This window comes from Strongylocentrotus purpuratus, unplaced genomic scaffold (assembly GCF_000002235.5).
Source record: "Strongylocentrotus purpuratus isolate Spur 01 unplaced genomic scaffold, Spur_5.0 spur5_scaffold_3, whole genome shotgun sequence".
Classification (NCBI taxonomy): domain Eukaryota; kingdom Metazoa; phylum Echinodermata; class Echinoidea; order Camarodonta; family Strongylocentrotidae; genus Strongylocentrotus; species Strongylocentrotus purpuratus.
The window spans coordinates 3,585,634-3,607,896 of record NW_022145609.1 but is presented as its reverse complement, the minus strand read 5'-3'; the positions used below and the strand labels follow the sequence as shown (position 1 = coordinate 3,607,896).

The window sequence follows — 22,263 nt, the reverse complement described above, 5'->3', positions numbered from 1 at the left end:
ATTGAGATATTACACTTGTTAATACACCAATTTTAGTCTCATAAATGTATGTGTATGTACACTGGTAAAGACATGTTCATTCAATACCTAACCCTGTGTTGATCAGGAACTTAATGCATTTAAATATCAGTGTAGCATGTTTTGAGAAGCAAAATATTCATATCAGAACTAATTAGCCCCAGACATGTAGTTAAGAAATACTTGGGTGAAGAAGGTACAGATAAATCATAGAAATAGTCCAATGAAAAGAAATCTTCATCCTAAAGCACCCTTATATAACCAACATATCTTTTTACAGTACTTCAAATTATACCTTCACTAAGACAACTACCAACTAAAAAAAAAAAAATCCTTCACCTGCAACATTAGCAAGACTTGATATAATATGGCAAAACTTTTGACAGGTACATAAATCAGTATATCCCTTCAATGACATGTACATTCGTGCATGAAATTGGTGTTTCCCTTGAATTTCAACTTTTTTTTTTTGCACAAATACATAGCAGTCACAGATCAATTACACACATTTTTTTGCTTAAAGTGAGTATCATTTACAATGTACAATACATCATAGAGATTTTACCAAACAGGAAAAAGGACAAAGATCATATATTTAAGACTGTACCCACATCTATGAGGATTTATCACTGTGATAAAATATGATTGTTACCATCTCTGACATGACAGCAACATGAATGAGCAAATCAGTTTAAATGAATGTCAGGCCTGCTTTTGTCCAATTTTTAAAGTACATTCTCATTCTCCCCACCCCTTTATTACTGTGTATACATGCCTCTCTAATCTTGAACTCTTGGGTTGCTTTCTTTGCCTCTCTGCATGGTCAATCGTTAATCACACGTGCAGTTTTGCACAAAACAATAGGCACCAATTGACGGAAAGATTGCTTTGAGCAACACAATATCTATGCAAAATGCACATTTCTGGTTTTGATGAGCTCCATGACAGCCCTTTCGATACCAGTATAAAAATTAATCTTGCTCTGGGAATTATTGAATAATGTTGAATTCAAAGTGGCACAGGGACATTATTTGCATGGTATGTGTAGAGTAAATTTCCTGTTAATAATATAAGTTCCTCTCATCCCGTTTGTCCTGCTTTCTCTCATTCCATCTTTATATTGGTTCACGCTTCCCTCTCTTATAGTTTCCTCCATTGCATTCATTTCTTCTTTTTTTTCTCTTCCTCCGTGAATTATCTTCCTTTGTTTAACCCTTTCTCCCTATCCTGTGAGCAAACGGAAGGGTAGCCTTTAGTCAAGGCACTCGTGCTGTATTTCCCTAAACGCGCCTGAATACATAGACTAATCGCGCGACGACTGTGATCTGTGGGACGAGGTGCGTCAGCATCTCGGCCTTTACTAACCTAGCTGAGTGGTTGTTGTAGTTTATTTCTTTTGTTTTGTATTATATTTCGGCTACCACGGCGGTAGATAATTAGATGCAAAGCATCTTACCCAGAAAGCCGGCCAAACCGCCCCTTCCAATCCGACGCACCAATCAGAGTAGACGATTCGAGAAAACTTCATGCATATTCATTATCAAGATGTATAATCATAAATACATTTTTGAGCGGTTACAGAACATGGCGAGCGACGAAGGAGATCTCTTATCAAAGAGCCTTGAATATGCGGTCGAAAGGTTGAAATTATCATCTTTTAAGGAGTTATAATCAAAAGCTATAAAATCAGCAGTGAAAGGGGAAGATGTATTTGTTAATCTTCCAACGGGTTATGGCAAATCTGCGATTTTTCAAGCCATTTCACTGTGCAAGGACTTCTTTGTGCGGACGACCACAGTCGCTGCCAGCACACCATCCCCATCGGCGTCTAATCCCGAAGCTGCCCAGAGTTCGGGGGCCGGGAGGTACTACTCACACCGCACTGCACTGTCCATTGAAGTTATCGTTTCACCTCTTATTTCTAATGAAAGAATGTGAACCAAACTTGTCATACACAATAAAATGATATCTTCAGTATAAGAAATAGCTAGGAAAACTCTTGCACAGGAACCATGCAGAATGTACTGCATAGAAGATATCTACCCTTTTTTGCACATCTATTACATTATAGACCTAAGCAGAATTACTAAAATTTGATGTCCTTTTCATTATTTTAATTCACTTGCATGCAGCTAGCTCCGCTAGCCCTGCAAATTCAAAGCTCCATGAACGCATCGTTTTCACACGTACACAGATATTCGAGTGTTGTACAATAACAATTCCGACCAGCTGATCGTGCGAACCACTAGAGTCTATGCGTAGGTTAAAATGAAAAACAAGGGAACAAAATTTCACTATAAATCTATTAAAGTAGCAAAATAATAAATACCCTAGTCAATAAGTAGAATATTGTTTTTGATAAATTCATATTTTATTCGAAATTGAACTAGATATTATTTTTTTTTTTTAGTACATTTGAATACCGATTCCCCCACAATTTCATGGACGAAGCCATTTTAAACACCGCGCGGTTAAAACAATTAGGATTGGCCACGATCATCACTAGCTGCTGTATATGTAAGACCCTCATGCATATGCACATAGGCCAAGCCGCTGAAGCGGCTCGGTCCAGCGATCACTGCTGTAAAGCCACACTGCGTTAGTCTATTTTCAGACCCTGCTCGGCAGACAAGCAGCGCGCGAGGCCTTGTCCAAAGGCTAACGGAAGGGAAGAACAGGGTGAACTGGGACGAAGAAAAGTCCCTGGTCGTTTCCCACATGCAAACAAAAAGATTTTTATTCTTGTTGCTATTTTCTTTACATTCTGATTGTATTTCCCAGAAGAGTATTTTTCTTTTTTTTCATGAGAGAAAAATGGAAAATACGCTTCATATGAATATATTTTATAATTACGAAATACAATTCAGGTTAGAGGTAAAGACCAGTATTTAAAACACCCCAATTTCAAAAAATGAAATGGAAGCTCTTATTACCAATCATATGAAAGAATATGTTTTGACTAATACATGATAATCAAAATTTTGCCGGGAAACCGCCTACTAATTGATATATTTGGTAAATAGTTTATCTACATGGTTTGTGAGATATAAACGCACGTGTCGCGCACGTGTGCGTATAGTCCCATATACATCTTTCTGTGTACAGTGCTTGTAACATTACGAAGACTGGGCCAAATTTCTTATCATTTTGATGATTCCAGAACCTTGCAGTACACACCAATACTTATATGCTAGATGATCAACCTTTTCTGATCGATTCCACAATGCAATCGCATGACCATAACTGGTCTTAACCTATAAGGATTTGGAACAGAAGATAAATGAAAAATATATTCAGAGTTGAAAAAAAGTTAAAGAAAAAAAAGATTATGTGCTGTTTTTCAGTATTTTTAAAAACTTTTTTTAAGGAATAATCTATTTCAATCATCATGTTTGTTGAAGCAAATGGGAGAGTTCTCAGGCACTATTTCACACAGGTATCATAATCAATTTGGCAATTCTGAAATTCCCATATGGATAGTAAATACAATTTTCAAATATTCATAACTTTCCCATTTGTCCAAGTTTGTTCCAACTTTTACCAATCTACTCCTTTGGTATTTCTTCCTCCCGGAGCGCCGCCTCTGGGCCTGTATGGTTTGTGAGCCACGCAAACTTTGGGCTTATATGGTCACGACAGTATAAGCCTTAACTGTTTATCATTATTACTAAGAGAGGAGTGGGGTTTGCATTCAAACACTGTCATCATTCTTACTGTCCGGCAAAGACGATATATTTATATGATTCTAACTATATCTTATCAGACAAACAGAACGTGCGAAAGAGGTTGGCGACTACTCATCATGAAAATCTTTCAAAACCCCACGTACATTTGTATTTTGCATTTTTTATTACGACAGTGATTTTTCAGGTATCAACAACGAAAGTTGAATTGTTATTTGGACTTATATATTTGCCGATTTCCTGACATTTTTGTAGAGGCTACCGGTCTATAATTTTTTTGTTTAAGTTTTGCTTCCCCTACCCTTACTGGTCGCCCATCCTACATCAGTAGTAAGTCTTATGGGATATTTAAAAAAATCTCTACTCTACAACGGTCAAACCAAGTCTGGGAAAGTCGAGGATTTGCAAAGTGTTATCATGCGTCTGGTTGGTAGATCAAATGCGAGCAGCTAGGGGAGGTCTAAACATTTCTATGAACACCCTGATATTATAAGAATGGGGACAGCCCCGAATCAACTACGCTGGAAGCAAGCAAACAGACACCTCACATTCAACAAGCATTTCTCTCGTCATCAAGATATTTCTGAAAAGGAAATTAACTGCGCATAAACTGAAAAGGACTGAAATTTTGTCCCTTCAAGCATTACACATTTTTTTTCTTTCTAGGACAATAGTAAGCATACTGTAAGCCCCCTAAACACAATTGACGTAGATGACAACCTTGAAGCACGCTCGCTGAGGGCAAAGTACGACGAAATTTTTCATATCATAATAGAAGTATTTTCAATGACCATGGTTCCAATTCTATTCAACAAAACCAGGGTCATTGTGCATGAATATGTACATATTCACAGTACATATTGTTAGAACGGGTTTATTATATGCACATATCTGCGTTCTTATCAATCATCATCAATACAATTATTCCCAGACTAACATGTAGTATGATATACATGATATAGTCATTATAGTACGTTTCGATTTCAGAACAGAAGGATTTCTTCTCAGCTCATATTGTATCCCGAGTACTTGAGTTTGAGAATGTGAACAATAGATAATAGTCGCACGCAAATTTAAATGAGATAATACGGAACTAAGTTTTATCAACCCTGCATATATCTTTTCGCAATGGTTCATTTTGAGCGAAATCCTTTTAGAAATTTCGATATAGAGCAACGAGAAGAAATTTTTACAAAATCGTGACTTCGGGGAGCGGGACCTGAGATTCTTTATCTTAACTAAAATAATTTTTAACAAAAAAATTCTGTTTAAAAATATTTTGTGTACGGTATTACATTTAAACCAGGCGCTTTTAATACTTAAAGCATTTCGAGGCCGAAGTTCATAGTTTCAGCAAAATGAACAGAGCAATTTATTAAAGCGTCAAAATCTTATCCTTTATGCATTTTGACATTTTTCTTCCGATTTGGATATATCATCGGTTGGTGATAATCTTTAATATTAGAACAACTTTTTTGCAGGAGAGGTGTTACATTATGACTAAAAACACGTTGGTCCTTAATAGACTAACATGTTATAAGGATGAACAAAACTGGGAAACTTGGGGAAAATAGATTCAGACCAGCCATTTTCACGATTCAAGACCGTAGGATTCAAAGGGCTCGACAAAGGGTCGTTGGTCCACCCTAGTTTGACCAGTGGTAGAGTGCACTGGGGCAACACTACAGAACTTGTACTTTGCACATTAAAACTCAGAAGTTTATAACTCGGAGGTGTTGCGGGCGCAGGTCCATAGAAGACAACTAGCTGGGTAATCCAACACCAGCGAAAGTGTAAAGTCAAAACGCATTTTATAACCTTGTAATTCTATATTTTGTCTATCCACAAGTTAGTATGAGATGAAAGATCATGTTTGTTAATTTTTTATATGTTGCATTATGTCATGTGCGTATAGAAGTTGTCACGATATTTATATACAATTTCCATATGTTTACTGGGCTCATAAAATAAAACCAGATAAACATTCAAATGACATATGTATATAATTACCATTGGTGAACTATATTATTAAGTACATAACTAATGTTTGATACAAATTCAGGTTCCAAATTCTTATGAGGGTTAATTTACTCGATTGAATTGGCAGGGTAAGGACTGGGGAGACAGACTTCAAAGCCACAGGGCTACCCATGGAAGATGTTCTTCTGTTCTACTTATATTAGAGTCTGGTTGAGCAGTCTAGTTCATCAAATGGACAAGCAAGTTTAAGCCAAGTCATATTCATCATTGTTAACTATCTTTAATCTATAGGCTTTTAGTGTATTAGAATGGCAGGTATCTGTTTGAGGAGTGTATTTAGGAAGCGCTAAGCGTATTCAGTTTTTTTGCTCTTCATTCGTAATATTTCACAATTTCATTGTACATTATTTTGTTTATTCTATGCTATATAATACTCGGACATTTTTGAAACGTTCAATTTATTTATTTATTTATTTATTTATTTTTAATCTGTTGACAGGGTAGCCCATTCACCAGCAAGTAGTGGTCTTCCATGGGGCCCTGAATGAACATGAACATATACATCGTTTATAACGTTTATACAGAACAGTTAACAAAATAATACTCGTTTGCAAAATAAACATATATTATCAACCTAGTAAACAGTAATGTCAATAGGAAAATATTGATTAAGTCGCAATTATGTAAATAAGTCATGTTAATATTACAGAACATATTACAGAATATATAAACTGCATAGGTTTTAAAGTATCAAAACCCTTATTTCCAGAATAAGTCGGGGGTAATATGTATACATATATACATGAATATATCTCAAACATTGTTTCTATTCCCAAATTACATGCATGCATAAGAGCTATAAGTCATAATCTTATTGTTCTATTCTTTAGTCACATGTATATAGAAACGGCACGAGGATCGGCGTAAAAAAGGAAAATTAACTTTCTCAGGAACACCGCCCTTAAAAAGGAATCATATATATATATTTCATAAACCATCGACTCAGTCGTGATCACCTCAGTACGCAAACAATCACACGCCAATATTGATTTGAATGGATACTAGCAACCTACCTTGTATCAATTTTGGAAAACAGACGAAAAGGGACAGAGTTGATAAAAATAGTTTCAGAACTTTGAATGATGCCATTTTCTCCAGTATTCCCCGCAACATCCACATCTCACACTCCAACTTTCCAACTTCCAATTTCTCAATCAGCTAGCATCCGTATACGGTGGACTCTCACCCGACATTCAGTGTGAATATCCACAAACAACTTCCCGATCAGATGCCGTCTGTATACCCGGAACTATTAAAATCCATGATGTTAGTCTGTCATCAAGTCTCTCGCGAGGAAGCTAATGGCAGGGCAATCAAATCGAAATTAATTTCAAAGAAATTGCATTGACCATTTAAGAGAAGGTTCATTGATTAAAACCCCCCAAAAATTATTGTCATTATTGCAAAGGTGAAACTTTAATTAGACAAGGTTATCAAAATTCAATGCTTGGAAACATTCGAAGTAATGATTATTATCAATTACAAAACGCTTAAATATAGCCCTGGCATATTACCTGAAGAACTCTCCAAACGCTACTGAGATGTGTGACGTCACAATCATGTTTAACATGATTTGCACAAGCAGACGATGTCCAATGACATCTCACACATTTTCAATGCCTGTTTTGTCATCTTCTCTTCAGTTATTTCTTTAATACTTCACTTACCGTCAGGATAAATGTTTATTCAATTGCCTCACTCTAAACCCCGCGCATGGTATTATTTTGATGAAAAATGTGGCGATAAAAAAATAAAGGAATCCATCACATGTAAACGAAATTAGACGCCATTGTATTTTCAGCTGCATACACCGCGATATGTTAAAGAGAAAAAAATGCCGTCCATGCTGTCATTCCGGGGGTTTGTCAATTTGAAAGTTTGGTTTCGTTCACTGTTCATTATACCCCTATCCTGTGTATTTACAAACAAAAGATATTCAGTTATCAAATCGGTTTCATATCCCTAACGGTGTAAAATGCCATAACATTTATATACACTTACCTCATTATAATTGGAGAAATAATAGCATTGCAATTATGTTCATTCTTTATGGGATGTGTTCTGTATTGTTCGTCTTTTATTTTGGCGCTTCACTGCTTTAGTAACATTTGCATTTCGGGAGGTATTTGGCATTTCAGTTTTCCTTCTAATTTGGTACAACAAATTGAGCAGAATAACTATATGGGTCAATTTCTGGCACCGGGATAGGTATTCTACGGGAAAATTACGGGCCAACTGAACATAATACTTGTCATAGAAATTGCAAAGAATACACCTTTTTGTACTTTCGAATTAATTCTCATTTTTCTAATCTCTTTTGTTGATTTAGGATAAAATCTGATGGATCGTGACAAAGATTAGGTTTTTAGCCGATAGTATCGAAAGCATGAATTTGTCGCTTATCATGGTTTTGTGAAACAAGATATGACTGTCATGGAATTGGTTTCTACCTTCTCACAAAAGTTTGCAACATTGGTTTTGCCGGAAACACAAATACATGACTATGACTGATTTCGCAGCTCAATGTTGACGCTCACTTTACGACAATAGGGGCTCGGGCTGAATCACGACTACACATTTATACTTGAAAATTAAGCCTAGGCTTGACTGCATAATGCATTTAGATGTCTTTTTTCCAGCATTTTGTTGGTCGAAGTTGCACCCTGTGTTGAAATTCCTGCAGCCGTAGTTTAAACTGTTACTGCGCATAAAGGATGATGACGTCACCAATTGACATTAGGGACTTTTAGATTCGCACGAAGACAATGGGGATTGCTACGGTCGACGTCCTTTTAATGCACTGCCGTGAATGGAAGTCACACGTATCAGTCCACGCAAATCTAAAAGTCCCTATTGATTAGTTTAGTGTACTTAGGCTTGTGCAGGGAGTGTGCTGAATTTAGCTTCACCCCCGCGCTCGCCTTTATACAGTAATCGTTATTGTTGTTCAATTTCAAAATCACGTTTTATATCTGAAAAAATAGAAGAAAAAAGCCTGCACTTTTGAAATAATTGTTTTCTTTTCCTTTAACAGGTTTAGGAGAACAATATGATTGGGCTACCTTTGAAGATGGATTGAAGCTAGCCAAAGAGAAGTAAGTTTATGATGATAAGTAGCTTAATCAATTTGGTTAAAATCCATACTTCCCTTATTAAAAAAATACATTATTTTTTGTTCTTTTTCAAATGGGTGATGCTGATTGGTGTACTTTTTCAGTAGGAAATAAATGATTTTCTGAAATAAAAACTCATAGACATAACATAATTATATCCTATAGTTAAAATTATGCCAATTTGTGTGGAGTATTGATTTTAAACTTAAACATACATGTTTTGCCAACTTAAAACATTTCTTGAGCCTAGGTGTTGTGATCTACGTGTGTTGGATAAGCCTCCCTAGCAGGCCAATTATTTTAGAGGGCCTGATTGGCGGGCATATAGTTTTCATACAAGGTCATCAAATGCTGCACACAATTATATAAGGGTGCATATGATGGGAGGGGTTTATTGCTCATAAATTTGCAGTGACCGTGTGACATCACAATGCTTGTCAGTAATTATTTTACCTTGCAGTTGGCTTGCTATAAAAGTAAAATGCTCAGATGCAATCTGAATTTCTTATCAAAGTAAAAATGCTAAGTATAGCCTAATGCTGACGTGTACTGAATTTGATATGGACCTAGGAATATTAAAGTTTTTGAGCCAAAGCATAAAACTATGTACACGTATGTATGGGGACGGGCTAACTCGGACCTGGGACAACTTGGGCGGTTTTTGCAGGTTTAGGGTTAGGTTTAGGGTTTGGGTTAGGGTTAGAGTTAGGGTCAGGGTAAAGTGACAAAAAACTGACAGTTTTTGCAGCGGGGCCGCGTTGTCCCCGGGTCCGAGTTAGCCAGTATCCGTATGTACAGTGTATGTACATGTATGTGTGTTTATTACCATGTGATCTCTAATAATATTGTTCTTTCAGCGACAAACCTATGATGTTGGTCATTCACAAGACTTGGTGTGGAGCATGTAAAGGTGAGTAATCTCACACTCTTCATGTGAGATCGAATGACAGACATATAGTGAAGGAAGCAGGAAAGCTCTAGATGTATATGAGAAAACTTTTTGACAAATCTGAAGTAAATAATGCATGCTGGAACAGTGGAAACAGGTTAGGTTTTAATGTGGAACAGCAACGGGTTTAAATTTTAAATGGACATGTTTTATGAGATGTGAGTTGATCTAGCAGTACATTCGGGAGTGTCGTGGTCGAGTGGTTAAAGGCGCTTGACTGGAGATGCGAAGGTCGAGAGTTTGGACCCAGCACTAATATCCTTTGGCAAGATATTAACCTGCACTTGCTACTCTCCACCCAGGTGTCAAATGGGTACCCGGTAGGATGCGGCCGTCATTGTTGGTCAAACAGCTTGTGAGCGTCAAGTAACGCCCGGCTGGAATGCTTCCCAGGGGGGGATTGTGCACACAGTGTGTGCAGTCAAGCACTGAATCCAATGACCAGGGTAATAGTATATTTGTAAAGCGCTTAGAGACATTTACGCTATATAAAAATTAAATATTATTATTATTATATTATTATTCACTTGGCAAGCTTTCTGTACCTCGGCACGAAACTCAGCCATGTCTTTAGGATAGTGGGGTAACAGGTCGGTCCCCAGACTTATAGTAGATAATCATATCATGTCTGTAAGAACCAATTCTGACCCACACACACACACTCAGGTCCAAATCCTTCTCAACAAACTTTACTCATGAAATATTAGTCATGGAATTTGTTTGAAAATGTTTCAAAATATGGCTTAGAGTGAACCAGATCAAGAGTATCTTAACCAAATAGACAAGAGCCCCAAGAGAGCCCTGAACCCTGCTTCGAAGGACTTTACGCTTTGAGGCCATTCTCCCTCCAAGTTGCATTGTTACTCTACATTTTCTGTGTTAAACATGATCTGAGACCTTCATTTAACAACTAAATTATTCATACCCTTAACTTGATAATCATCAAACTTGTCAAATATAGCTAAATACTGACAGTGGCTAGACTGATATATTTGGCTACTCACAATCTAAGTCATGGAGTCTTAGCCTCATACATGTTATACAGGCCCAACAAGTTTCAATTCAGACCCTGCATGGAAAAAGTTAGTGCAGAGCTCTGTTGTAAAGTGACGATTGCTTCTTATCCTGATGAATGTTATCTCATTGTGACACTTGGCACTGTGTTCCACACGTTGATACCTCTCTGTTTTCCTTTCCTGTTTTTACCATGTAGCATTAAAACCGAAGTTTGCTGCCAGTGAAGAAATACTTAAATTAAGCAGTGACTTTGTGATGGTCAACGTAGAGGTAAGTTGTCATTTTAAAATGCTATACATATTATATAATATAATATGATATCTCAGTAGTTCAAAACGGAGTCAGGCTGACTTGGCTCAAAGACAACTCGGCCCAGCTGCAAAAACAGTCAGTTTTTGCAGGTTTAGGGTTACCCGTTACATGTAGGTTAAGGGTTAGGGTTAGGGTTAATTGACAAAAACTGACCATTTTTGCAGCTGGGCCGACTTGTATTTGAGCCGAGTTAGCCTGGATTCTTGAAAATATGTTCACGTATCATGGATGAAATTTTTAGCCAATCTGAAACTAGAATGTGAATGTGTATTCCAGATTTTCCTTCAGCCCCTTATTTTGAACATTTTATGGCAGGAATAATGACAATAGTGATTTCAAATGATACAAGGCACTATCCTCTAGTGTATAAACAGGTTAAAGTGCATCAGTCAATGGAAATATGTTTTTATGTATACATGTACCTAAAATGTATAATACCACCCCCCCCCCCCCCCCAAAAAAAAAAAAAAGAAAAAAGAAAAAAAAAAGGTCACACTTGGGTTTCGTGCGCACTCTATTCTATGCAAGTGCATAATTGTGTGTTGGCTTTTTTTACTGAGAAAGTATTTAAAATATAATATCTCTATGTCGAAGTAATATTTGAAGCTTATATTTTAAATAAAGTGTAGCGACTTGGAACCCGTTACATCACGAGTAAGATATGTTTTGGTTAACGGTACACTTTAAGTACATGTAGTTGAATTGGTATGTGTTTATTTTCTTTTTTGAAGAAGTGAAGGGAATTAATATTGTTAAAAAATGCAGGGAATTTGTTTCTAAAATTGTGGGCCAGTGGATCAAAAGATTTACTTTGGGAGTTGAAAAAGTAGGAACTGATGTTGATAGAAGTATATATGATGGTACTGAAAGAGTTCAGAGATCAAACTTTCATTGTGATGTTTTGTGATGTTTATCTTCCCCAGGATGACGAGGAACATGAAGGGTCTCAATTTCAACCCGACGGTGGATACATTCCTCGTATACTCTTTCTAAACTCAGATGGCGTAGTTCAACCTGACCTAATCAACACGTTAGGAAATCCCCAATACAAGTACTTCTATTCAAATGCTCTAATGGGTATGTACAGCTAGTCGTGAGTGATACATGTATATGTTTAGTAGGTTATATAACACACTTCCTATAGATATTGATCTGCTGGATTAGAGGGGGGGGGGGGTTGGTTGTAATATGTAGCCCCTTCCTCCAGCCCCACCCAACGTTTCGAATAGACAGGTACAAACAATACCGTGGCATTGCAACAACCAAAAAAATATGCTTGGTTGCATGCTCAGTCAAATCTTCCTTTCAAAATGATTTACATCTCCTGAACAATATACATGTACTTCAAATTAAAATCTGCCAAATATGCAGTTGAGAATTCTACAAGTAAGGTACAAATAATTAAGATCCCCTGCTAGTGATCATGTAGGATCTAAACACTCTTTGTTTTTGTTTGGTTCCCTCACTTCTTAAACAATTATTAAATTGTGTAACAACTTCTTTCTAAATCTTATTTCCCTCTTATCGCCACTTGTCAAATCTTTGTCATATATTCAGCTTTGAATGAAATTTTTCAATTATGGTTTCTCTTTTTTTATATTTTTTTTGTCTCTTATTCATCCCTTACAGTGACTGAAGCAATGAAGTCTGCAGTCAAAGCACTGGGAGGAAGCAGAAATGATGAGTTGTGACATGGATCTCTAGTTTAAACTATTTATCAAGCAATAATGGCAGGTGCCCACTCTTGTGATGTAAAAACTAGGGCCCGAACTCACAAAGGAGGTTTAACTTAACCCATGGTTACCTTAAACCCTCATTTACATAACCCATGGTTTAAAAATTAGTGCAAAATAGGTGTTGCTTGCCTTGCGCGCGTCTAATATTGGACCTCTGACTGTGTCTTGCTTATTGGTTATGTAAACAAAGATTTAAATCATGGGTTGAATTTAAACCTCCTTTGTGAATACAGGCCTTTGTGATTTGTCTATTTAGAGACAGAAAGGCGCTAACTCTTTCTAAAAGTGTATGACAGGCCTTTTGATGTCCCTTACTAATGCTAATGCTACTTATCTTGACAATAATAAGACATTTAAACATAATTTTTTTACAATACGACATAAGTAAAGCACAAGTTCATCATTTTCTGATGGTCAGAATAACATTACCTCATAATAATGTATACTATTTATATGCGATGCAGATATCGTCCCTTTGCCACATGTTAGCCAATGTTATTATTTTATGGGATAGTTATAGGCCTACCAAAGGCTTTCAAGATTATTTAACTATGTCCAGTGCAAGATTAATCTATTTTAATTTTGCAAAACCATGATGCACAATTAATCGTGTTGTTTAGTGGTGTCTCTATCATTTTGTGCACGTGTGGTAAACAAGTGACCTTGCAGAGAGTTGAAGAAAGCACCCAAAATGTTAATGCCTCACTGGCTTTCGAGTGTAAACTTGTTTGAAGTTTATATTGTACTGTGGTTAAAACAGATATATATTCTAATGGTTTGTTCGTTCATGTCTCCTTAGATCAGGATAGTTATGTAAAGTTCCTTAATTAAATTAAATTTTAAATTAAGTTCTTCCATCGCCCGATTGCTGCAATGGCCGTTTCATTAACAAGGGCCAGGTCTGCATCTGTAATAGTGATTCATGCCTTCGAAGATGGTTCATGGTATACTTGGTAAAAAATAATCGTTTCTTTGAGACCAACATCAAAGACATACACACTCTAGTATTCAACATCGCAAAGTGGATACTTAGTTAGAATAGGATACTTAGAAAAAGATTTTAGGAGTGATAAGATTTGTTAGGTGCATGTAAATGTTAGAAATATTCTGTAGCTGAATTTTTATTAGTTTTTCATAAATTTATAAAAAAAAATAATGATTGCTTAGTCTATAGGCCTTTATAGTTGTACACTCTATTAGTATGGGCCTTTATTGTTGTATACTTTTACAGACAAGTGCCTTGGAATACTCATATTTTGAGGTATTTTGAGGTACTTTGTGGATTAATCTGACAGTCCTTGACCCATACCATGCAAAACTTCATTATCCATATAGAGGTGAAAAATGATTTTTATAAATTTTCGTATGAAATGCATGGACTGAGTAATTACACAAAATACCTATATTAGACTCATGATTCTGGGCCCTGTTTCATAAAACTTTTCCTCAATAACAAATGCTAAATTGCTATGACAAATTTACAAATTTACCCTCAGCCAATCAATGCCAGGAGTTCAGTAGCTTATAAAAGTTATGGTACCTTGTTACGGATGACAAGTTTTGTGAAACAGGGCCCTGGTGACTGGATAAAATGTTTTAATATCAATTTAAGGAGATTCACATTTATCCAAGCTCATGGTTGGAATCGCATTCTTTTTTTCTACAAAATCATGGACGTGCAATTGGTTCTTGTCAAATTGTTACTGATGATTACTTTTCTAATTGGTAGATGGACTAAGCAAAATACATTCTCACAAGCTAAACAAGCTTTATTCTTTTCATGCTTTTGTCTACATTCTATAGGTGACATATACATTGAGTAACAACAGATCTTAGTTTGAATTTATTAGGATGTGTATGTTATCTAGGCATTTATATATATTTATATATAGAATGTTATTACACTGCATGAATAAAAAAGAAAAAAGATAAATCTCAATTCTTTCGTGGTAACCTGATATTTGTTTAGGTGACATTTATGGTTAGGGCTAGCATTGTGATTGGGTTACCTTTAGGTAGAGGTTTAGGTTAAGGTACAGAGTTGGTACTAGGGTTAAACATGAATGTAGAAGGGACTCGTGCAGGAGATAGGAGATAGATCACATACCCTGGATAGACCATGGAGCACATGTCATCTGATCTTTGTGTCCTATAACACAGTTGCTCTTTCCCTTTCTTCATAATGAGAGAGAGAGAGAGAGAGAGAGAGAGAGAGAAAGAAAGGGGGGAGGGGAGATAAACACACTTGTCTGTTGTGTCGCTTGGTACATTATACAATTACGGTAAAATATAAGTAATTGTAGTAAGGCGAGGCGTCAAAAATAAATATACCAGCCAGCGGCAGCTAACTGCACTTGTGCGTCCTGGCTGCATTTTTAAAATTAGCTCAGCCGGCTACCGCTGGCGGTAGGACCCTCAATTAACTCATGATGTCATCATAATGGTTTCCGAACAAAAGCATGCGCCGGCTGCCGCCTTTCGAATGGAAACCGAGCCTCAGATCCCAGCCTGGCGCAAGCCGGCTGGGCTAATAAGTGAAAAATAATTGCCCCAGCCAGGCTTCGGCCGTAATTGCAGCCTCGATGCGCCAATACGTGAGGCGGCAGCCTGCTGGTATCGATATTTTTGACGCCTCGCCTAAGCAGTAGAGAAATAGAGAAGAATTGAGTGAAGGGGACATAAGGAGCGGGAGCTGGTAGGAGGGATACAGGCAGAGAAAGAGAGAGAGAGAAGAGAGCTAGGTGATTGGGGATAAAGGAGAGAGGAGGAAGGGAGTAAGAGCTGGTAGGAGGGAGACAAGTAGAGAAAGAGAGAGTGGGACGATGAGTGAGAGAGAATGAGATGAGGGAGAGAGAGAGAGAGAGAGAAGAAAACTAGGTGATTGGGGAGAAAGGAGTGAGATACAGATTTATTTTTTTCTTCCATTTATCCTCTTTCGAGGGACTTTATTTGTTCATATTATAAAATAACTATTTACAACAGAGCTTATATTGTAACATATCATATATACCGTGTGAGTCAAAAAAAAGTTTACACTCAGAAAAATTGTCATTTATTTTAAAAGTCAGCTATGAATGAAAGATTATCATACATGTTTTGAACGATTGTTATGTCCCGAATCGTTTGGTATCATTTCTGTGTGATGTGTTCACGTTTGAATGAACAGGAGACATTGTTTGCGAGAGTGCAAGAATCGACTTGCGCAAAAGTTTCAAAGAAAGAGAATGAATTGAATGTATCATATGAGATGCATTGCAATATGCTTTTTTCAGAAGCAAAGTCACACACACACACAAACACACACAAGGAACACACACACACAAAGCACATTTAGATGCAGACTGACAGAGTCTTTTGGGAGAAACAATTCATTGTGATGCACCAAACTTTAATTATGGCATTATGATTGAATTTATATTCCGTTTTGATATTAAACGGAAAATTTGCGATTTTACAGAAATGTTCATTACGTAATAATGACTTGGCTGCGTGTATTTTTCATTTATCTGAGTGTGCGAGTGCGCGGAAGTGTGTTTGCGTGTGTGCGTGTGTTTGTGTGTGTGTGTGCGTGACTGACTGGGTTTGACTCTGTGTGTGTTTTTTTTTATATGTATGGCTCGATTAGTTTTCTTAGGGATGTTTTTAGGATCTGTAATGAGCGAATTAATACCCAATCCCAATTGTTTTGATAAAACATATCGGCATCACTTTGGCGCAAGTCGATTTTTGCACTCTAAACAATGTCTCCTGTTCATCCAAGCGTGACCACATGCCACACAAAAATGATACCAAAAGATTTGGGATAAAACACTTTTTCATAAGATGTATAATAGTTTACTGTTTATAAATGATTTTTTAAAATAATTAGGAATTTTGCTAGGTGTACACTTTTTTTTATTTGACTCACTCTGTAGTACAAAAATGAAACTAATGTGACATAATCACTGACTAAAATAATGAAATATTTTAGTTACTTCATTTGTATCGAATTTCTTATGATTTCATTCCATATTGAGATAAGTGCGAATTTCTACCTTTAATTCTTTTATCAAATACAGCATGTATCCTGGGCTTTTCACTTCCAAAACATTCTCTAATATAGTTTCTATAGATAAAAAATTGAGCGAGGTTTAATATAAGATTTACAAGATTTATTTCACTTCTCTCTATTTCATGACCTATTAAGTGAATTTTTTCGTTTATAAAGATTTATTAATTTGAATACAAGCTTCACAAAAAGCGAAACCTTGTCACAAACCAGGAAAAGGTGGTCAGTTGTATCTGGGATCTGTGTATCTGTGAACTATTTACATATTGTATCCCATTACGTAACTTCTGCAACCAAAAATCCGAAATACACTTTTTAACTTTGCCAATTCGAAGGCAGAAAGTAATTCATTTTCTTGAAAATAATATAAATGGAATCAACTTCTTTCCAAATACTGTTTACTAAGACTTGTAACACTCTAAGTATATTATTTCTTATCCAGTTTGGAAAATGCAATATTTTTAATATCGCTATTATACCAAATCATTTTAATTTCGATATCTGTACTTTAAACATATAAATTTATTTCAATTTACCTCAGAAACAAAACATGTTAACATAAAAGTTAGGCCACTTTTTTTTCTTTCTACAAATACGATACTGTGGCTGCAGCGAGGTCGATATCAAATAAACAAGTCTGAACAAAGGCTTCTACGGGAATTTGTAGCCTTTAATGATTTGAGTGACTATTTCATCCGTTTAATTCCGTGAAAACTGTGGATAAATCACAGATAAAGAATCGTAAATACAAGTACATCATAGCATCATCAATATAGCAATAACACAGTCTCTTTGAGAAACTCATGAAATAATATATATTGTGTCATGATCATCATAACCTATTCAAATATCCCCAGTCACTATTCTAGTCCATCTGCATTATGGCTTTACATAAATACAAACTCGCTCTACGAGTGTCTCAACTAGGCTTCACTATAGCTTGGTTAAACAATTAACTAGACAATAATAAATTCCAAATCTCTACTTAGTGCTTCAGCACTCTCATAATATATCTTCAAAGTATTTAGCTGTATCCTTACTGTTATCTTTGTTCTTGATACAAGGTAAAATGTACATACATCATATTAAACCAGCATGGGCTTGTATTTCTTACATTACATTACATACTGCAAACATACACATCTCTCAGTATGAAGTTCAAAACATACACACTAAATTCCACTTTATGTTTCGAAAATTCATAGAAATACATTAAATATATAACCTCTTTGCCTGACTTAATGACAACATTATGACTTAAATTTCCTTGATGCGCTGGCAAAAAGGGGATTTTTGAACCTCAGCAAAACCATGTTCATGTAGCCTTCTGAGTGTTTAATATCAAGTGCTATTACATATATATATGTATTCATGTCATGCATCAATCATAGTACAAAAAACAAATGACTTAGGTGATAAAGTAATTTCAAGTGCCACTGTCACAACAATACATATCGCTCTTTTCGCAAATAAACAGCGAACAAAGAGACAAATTCTCAATTTTCTGGATCCAATATTTAAACAAAAATTTCTAAGCACTATGTCCACCTCTTAAATACTTAAACATCCATGATAGACGGAGTGACCGACATGATAAACAGAAATAAAGAGAGAGAGAGAGAGAGAGAAAAAAAGAGAAGAGAGAGAGAGAAAGAGAGAGAGAGAAACAGAAGGAAAGAGAGAGAGAGAGAGAGAGAGAGAGAGAGAGAAAGATATTTTGATCTTCAGAACAAATGAACTACCTGCATTCAATTACTATTTCAGGCTGGTCTGAATATTCTGAAGTTGGGAGTGCAACATCATTCTGTACCAGTATTAAAATGGTTGTCACGGAGCTAATCATTACCAGAAATTAGTTTATTTTACAAAGCGCCGGATTGTGTTGCACAAAGTAATGATTCCGCAAATTAGTGCCTATTGATTTGTGCAAAATTGCACGTGTGGCAAACGGGTGACTGGCAGAAAGGTGAAGAAAGCAAGCGAAGGCTGAACTGTCTATCATACATTTATCCATGCGTTACCTGCATGGGCAAAAGGGTGACCGACGTGTTTTAAAGAAATCATACTGATTTTTTCGACAATGGTGCTGGCGGGTAATAGACCTTAACACTGAATAATATATATTCTTACACAAGTTTACAACAAGATATTTATCCTGCCTTCGGCTCAATATTCTGAATAAATCTATATAATCTACACGTTTAACCAATCTGTACAAAACATATTTATTATCTGACGAATTGAAATGTTACACAGCTTGAAGTGAAAAACAGATAAAAAAGATTATTGTACACAAATATTGAATCAGTGAAAAGTGGCATTTTTGCATTGTAAATCACAGTCACTTTGACGAAATTAGACGTAAACTTACCCTTTCATCCCTTAATTTACAAACTAGAAGTGATATTGTAGTTACTCGCCTCATGATCACCTACCATCCCAGTATAGCTTCCTGAGTGAGCTGCCAAATGGATTACCTAACCAAGTACCATAATAAATGATCAAGAATCATATAGGTTTCAACAATCATTTTATACTCCTGAAGATTTCACCCAAATGTTAAATGTGCACACTGTAGATAAATATTTAGAAAAACAATTTTCATGTCTTCATGTAAATTGCAGAAGTATAAAAAAAAACTTCTCTTGTTTAGAATCTTTTTTGCATGTTATTGATAATCCCTTCTGTGCAATAGGAATAACTGAAACATGGTTACGCAACAGCGATCCTAAATATAATTTAGATGGATTCAAATTTATGGGTAATAATAGAGTAGAACGTCGAGGAGGAGGAGTTGGTATATATGTTAGAGATGCTTTAGTTTATAAACAAAGAGTAGATTTAGACATTAATGTAAATTGTATGGAGTCTATTTTTATTGAAATTCAAAATTCAATTAAAAATATTATTATTGGTGTTGTTTATAGACCTCCGGGTGAATCTGAAAATGACTTTTTTGAATCATTAAATTCAGTTTTAAATATTGTAAATAAAGAAAATAAATATGTATATCTTATTGGGGATTATAATATTAATTTATTGACCGTCGACTCTTGCTCTAAAACAAATGAATTTTTAGACGTATTTATGACAAAATCGATGTATCCAGTAATTCATTACCCAACTCGCATCACTGATCATTCAATATCACTGATTGATAATATCTTTACAAATAACATTGATGATATTTTATCAGGAATTATACTTGCGGATATTAGTGATCATTTTCCTGTATTTTGTATATCGAACTCTCAGATAACACTTAGGAAATCACAGACAATTATGAAACGTGATCTTAATGAGATAAACATTAGAAAATGTATTAATCTTTTGAATGATGTTAATTGGAGAGTAGATAATGAAGATCCAAATGTGAGTTATAACAATTTTTTGTATCAATTTATGCAGCTATATAATAAATGTTTTCCTATACGCTCCATTGAATTTAAAAAGAAAAGAAGAGATAAATCATGGTTTACAAATAAATTACGTAAAATGTGCAATAAAAAATACAAGTTGTATAAAAAATCCTTACAAAATCCCACTGACTATAGAAAAAGTGTGTATAAGATGTACAGAAATAAGTTGAACCGTGAAATTAAACATGTGAAATATGAATATTTTAAAAACAAGTTTCAAAATGTGCAATGTGACATGAAAGAAACGTGGAAGTTAATAAATAAAGCTATAGGAAATTCATTTAAGACTCGTGATACAAATATTGAACACATTCAAGTTAATAATGAACGTATTACAGATGATTTATGCATTGCTCAAGAGTTTAATAATTATTTCGTTAATATAGGTGCTTCTTTGAGAAATAATGTTCAAAATACTTTGATTGGAAATAATAATCATATGCAATATCTAGAAAGCAATAATATAACTGCCTTTTTTAAGCCTATTACAACTAAAGAAATTATAGATATTGTTTGTGACTTGAAAAGCAAATCAAGCACTGGTTATGATGAAATTGATATTGTCATCGTTAAAAGGGTTGTTCACATTATATGCTATCCGCTGTGTCGTATTTTTAATGAATCTATGAATCAAGGTATTTTTCCGGAAAAGTTAAAAATAGCAAAAGTTATTCCTGTATATAAAAATGGATCATTGGAAACAATGAGTAATTATCGACCAATATCAGTCTTGCCAGTATTTTCAAAAATCTTAGAAAAATGTTTTTATAATAGATTGATATATTTTTTGAACCAATGTAATTTATTATCGGATAGTCAATATGGTTTTAGAGCTGGTCACTCCACATCCTCTGCACTAATTGATTTTGTTTTTAAAGTTTCAAATGCCTTAGATAATAAACAAATTATGTTAGGAATATTTCTCGATCTTAGTAAGGCATTTGATACGTTGGATCATAAAATTCTCTTAGATAAATTGTTCAATTATGGAATACGAGGTGTTTTGTTAAAATGGTTTGAAAGCTATTTAACAAGCCGAAAACAATATGTTCTTTTTAATAACATTGAATCTGATTTTAAAACTATTGGATGTGGAGTGCCTCAAGGCTCGATATTGGGACCCTTGTTATTTCTTGTATACATGAATGATATTACTCAGGCTTCACAAATATTACAATGTATATTGTATGCCGATGATTCAAGTTTATTTTTGTCTGATAACGATGTAGATAGATTAGTGATACGATTTAATCATGAGCTTCAAAACATTTCTCAATGGTTGAATATTAATAAATTAATCTTAAATGTAAAGAAAACTAATTATATAATTTTTACAAACAAAAACATTAGAACTGATAATATTGAAGTAAAGATTAATGGAAATGTTGTACAGCGTTGTAGTTCATTGACATTTCTAGGAATTCAAATTGATTATAAAATGTCATGGCACGTTCATATTGAAGCAATTTGTAATAAACTCTCGAAGGTAGTTGGTATTTTATACAAATTAAAACAATTCCCTTATAAGATTTTATTAATGATATACAATGCATTGTTTTTATCACAATTGAATTATTGCAATATTGTTTGGGCAAATTCAAATGATTATTGTATGAATAGATTATATAAATTACAAAAGAAGGCAATACGTATTATCTCAGGATCCCATTATCTTGCCCATACAAAACCTATTTTTGTCCGTTTTAAATGTTTTAATGTATTTGAATTGAATGACTATAATATTGTTATATTCATGTTTTTATGTCATAAAGGTATTATTCCTCCTAGTCTATCAAACAAATTTCTTTTAAATTCTGAAGTACATTCATATATAACTAGACAATCATCTCATTTTCATTTACCACTTATCAAAACTTCTGTCTCTAAAAATTCAATTTTCTTTAAAGGACCAATTTTATGGAATGAGT

General features: G+C 35.0%; 1 protein-coding gene across 1 annotated transcript; it reads left to right on the top strand.

Moving 5' to 3' along the window:
- The first annotated feature begins 8,735 nt into the window (after positions 1-8,735).
- Positions 8,736-12,876, top strand: LOC115928859 (thioredoxin domain-containing protein 12-like). The gene is made up of 5 exons (XM_030996858.1): positions 8,736-8,836; positions 9,712-9,764; positions 11,017-11,090; positions 12,056-12,209; positions 12,762-12,876. Exons 2-5 carry the CDS (start codon positions 9,722-9,724, stop codon positions 12,821-12,823), a joined length of 333 nt encoding a protein of 110 aa, XP_030852718.1. The 5' UTR covers positions 8,736-8,836; positions 9,712-9,721; the 3' UTR covers positions 12,824-12,876.
- Positions 12,877-22,263: the final 9,387 nt, after the last annotated feature.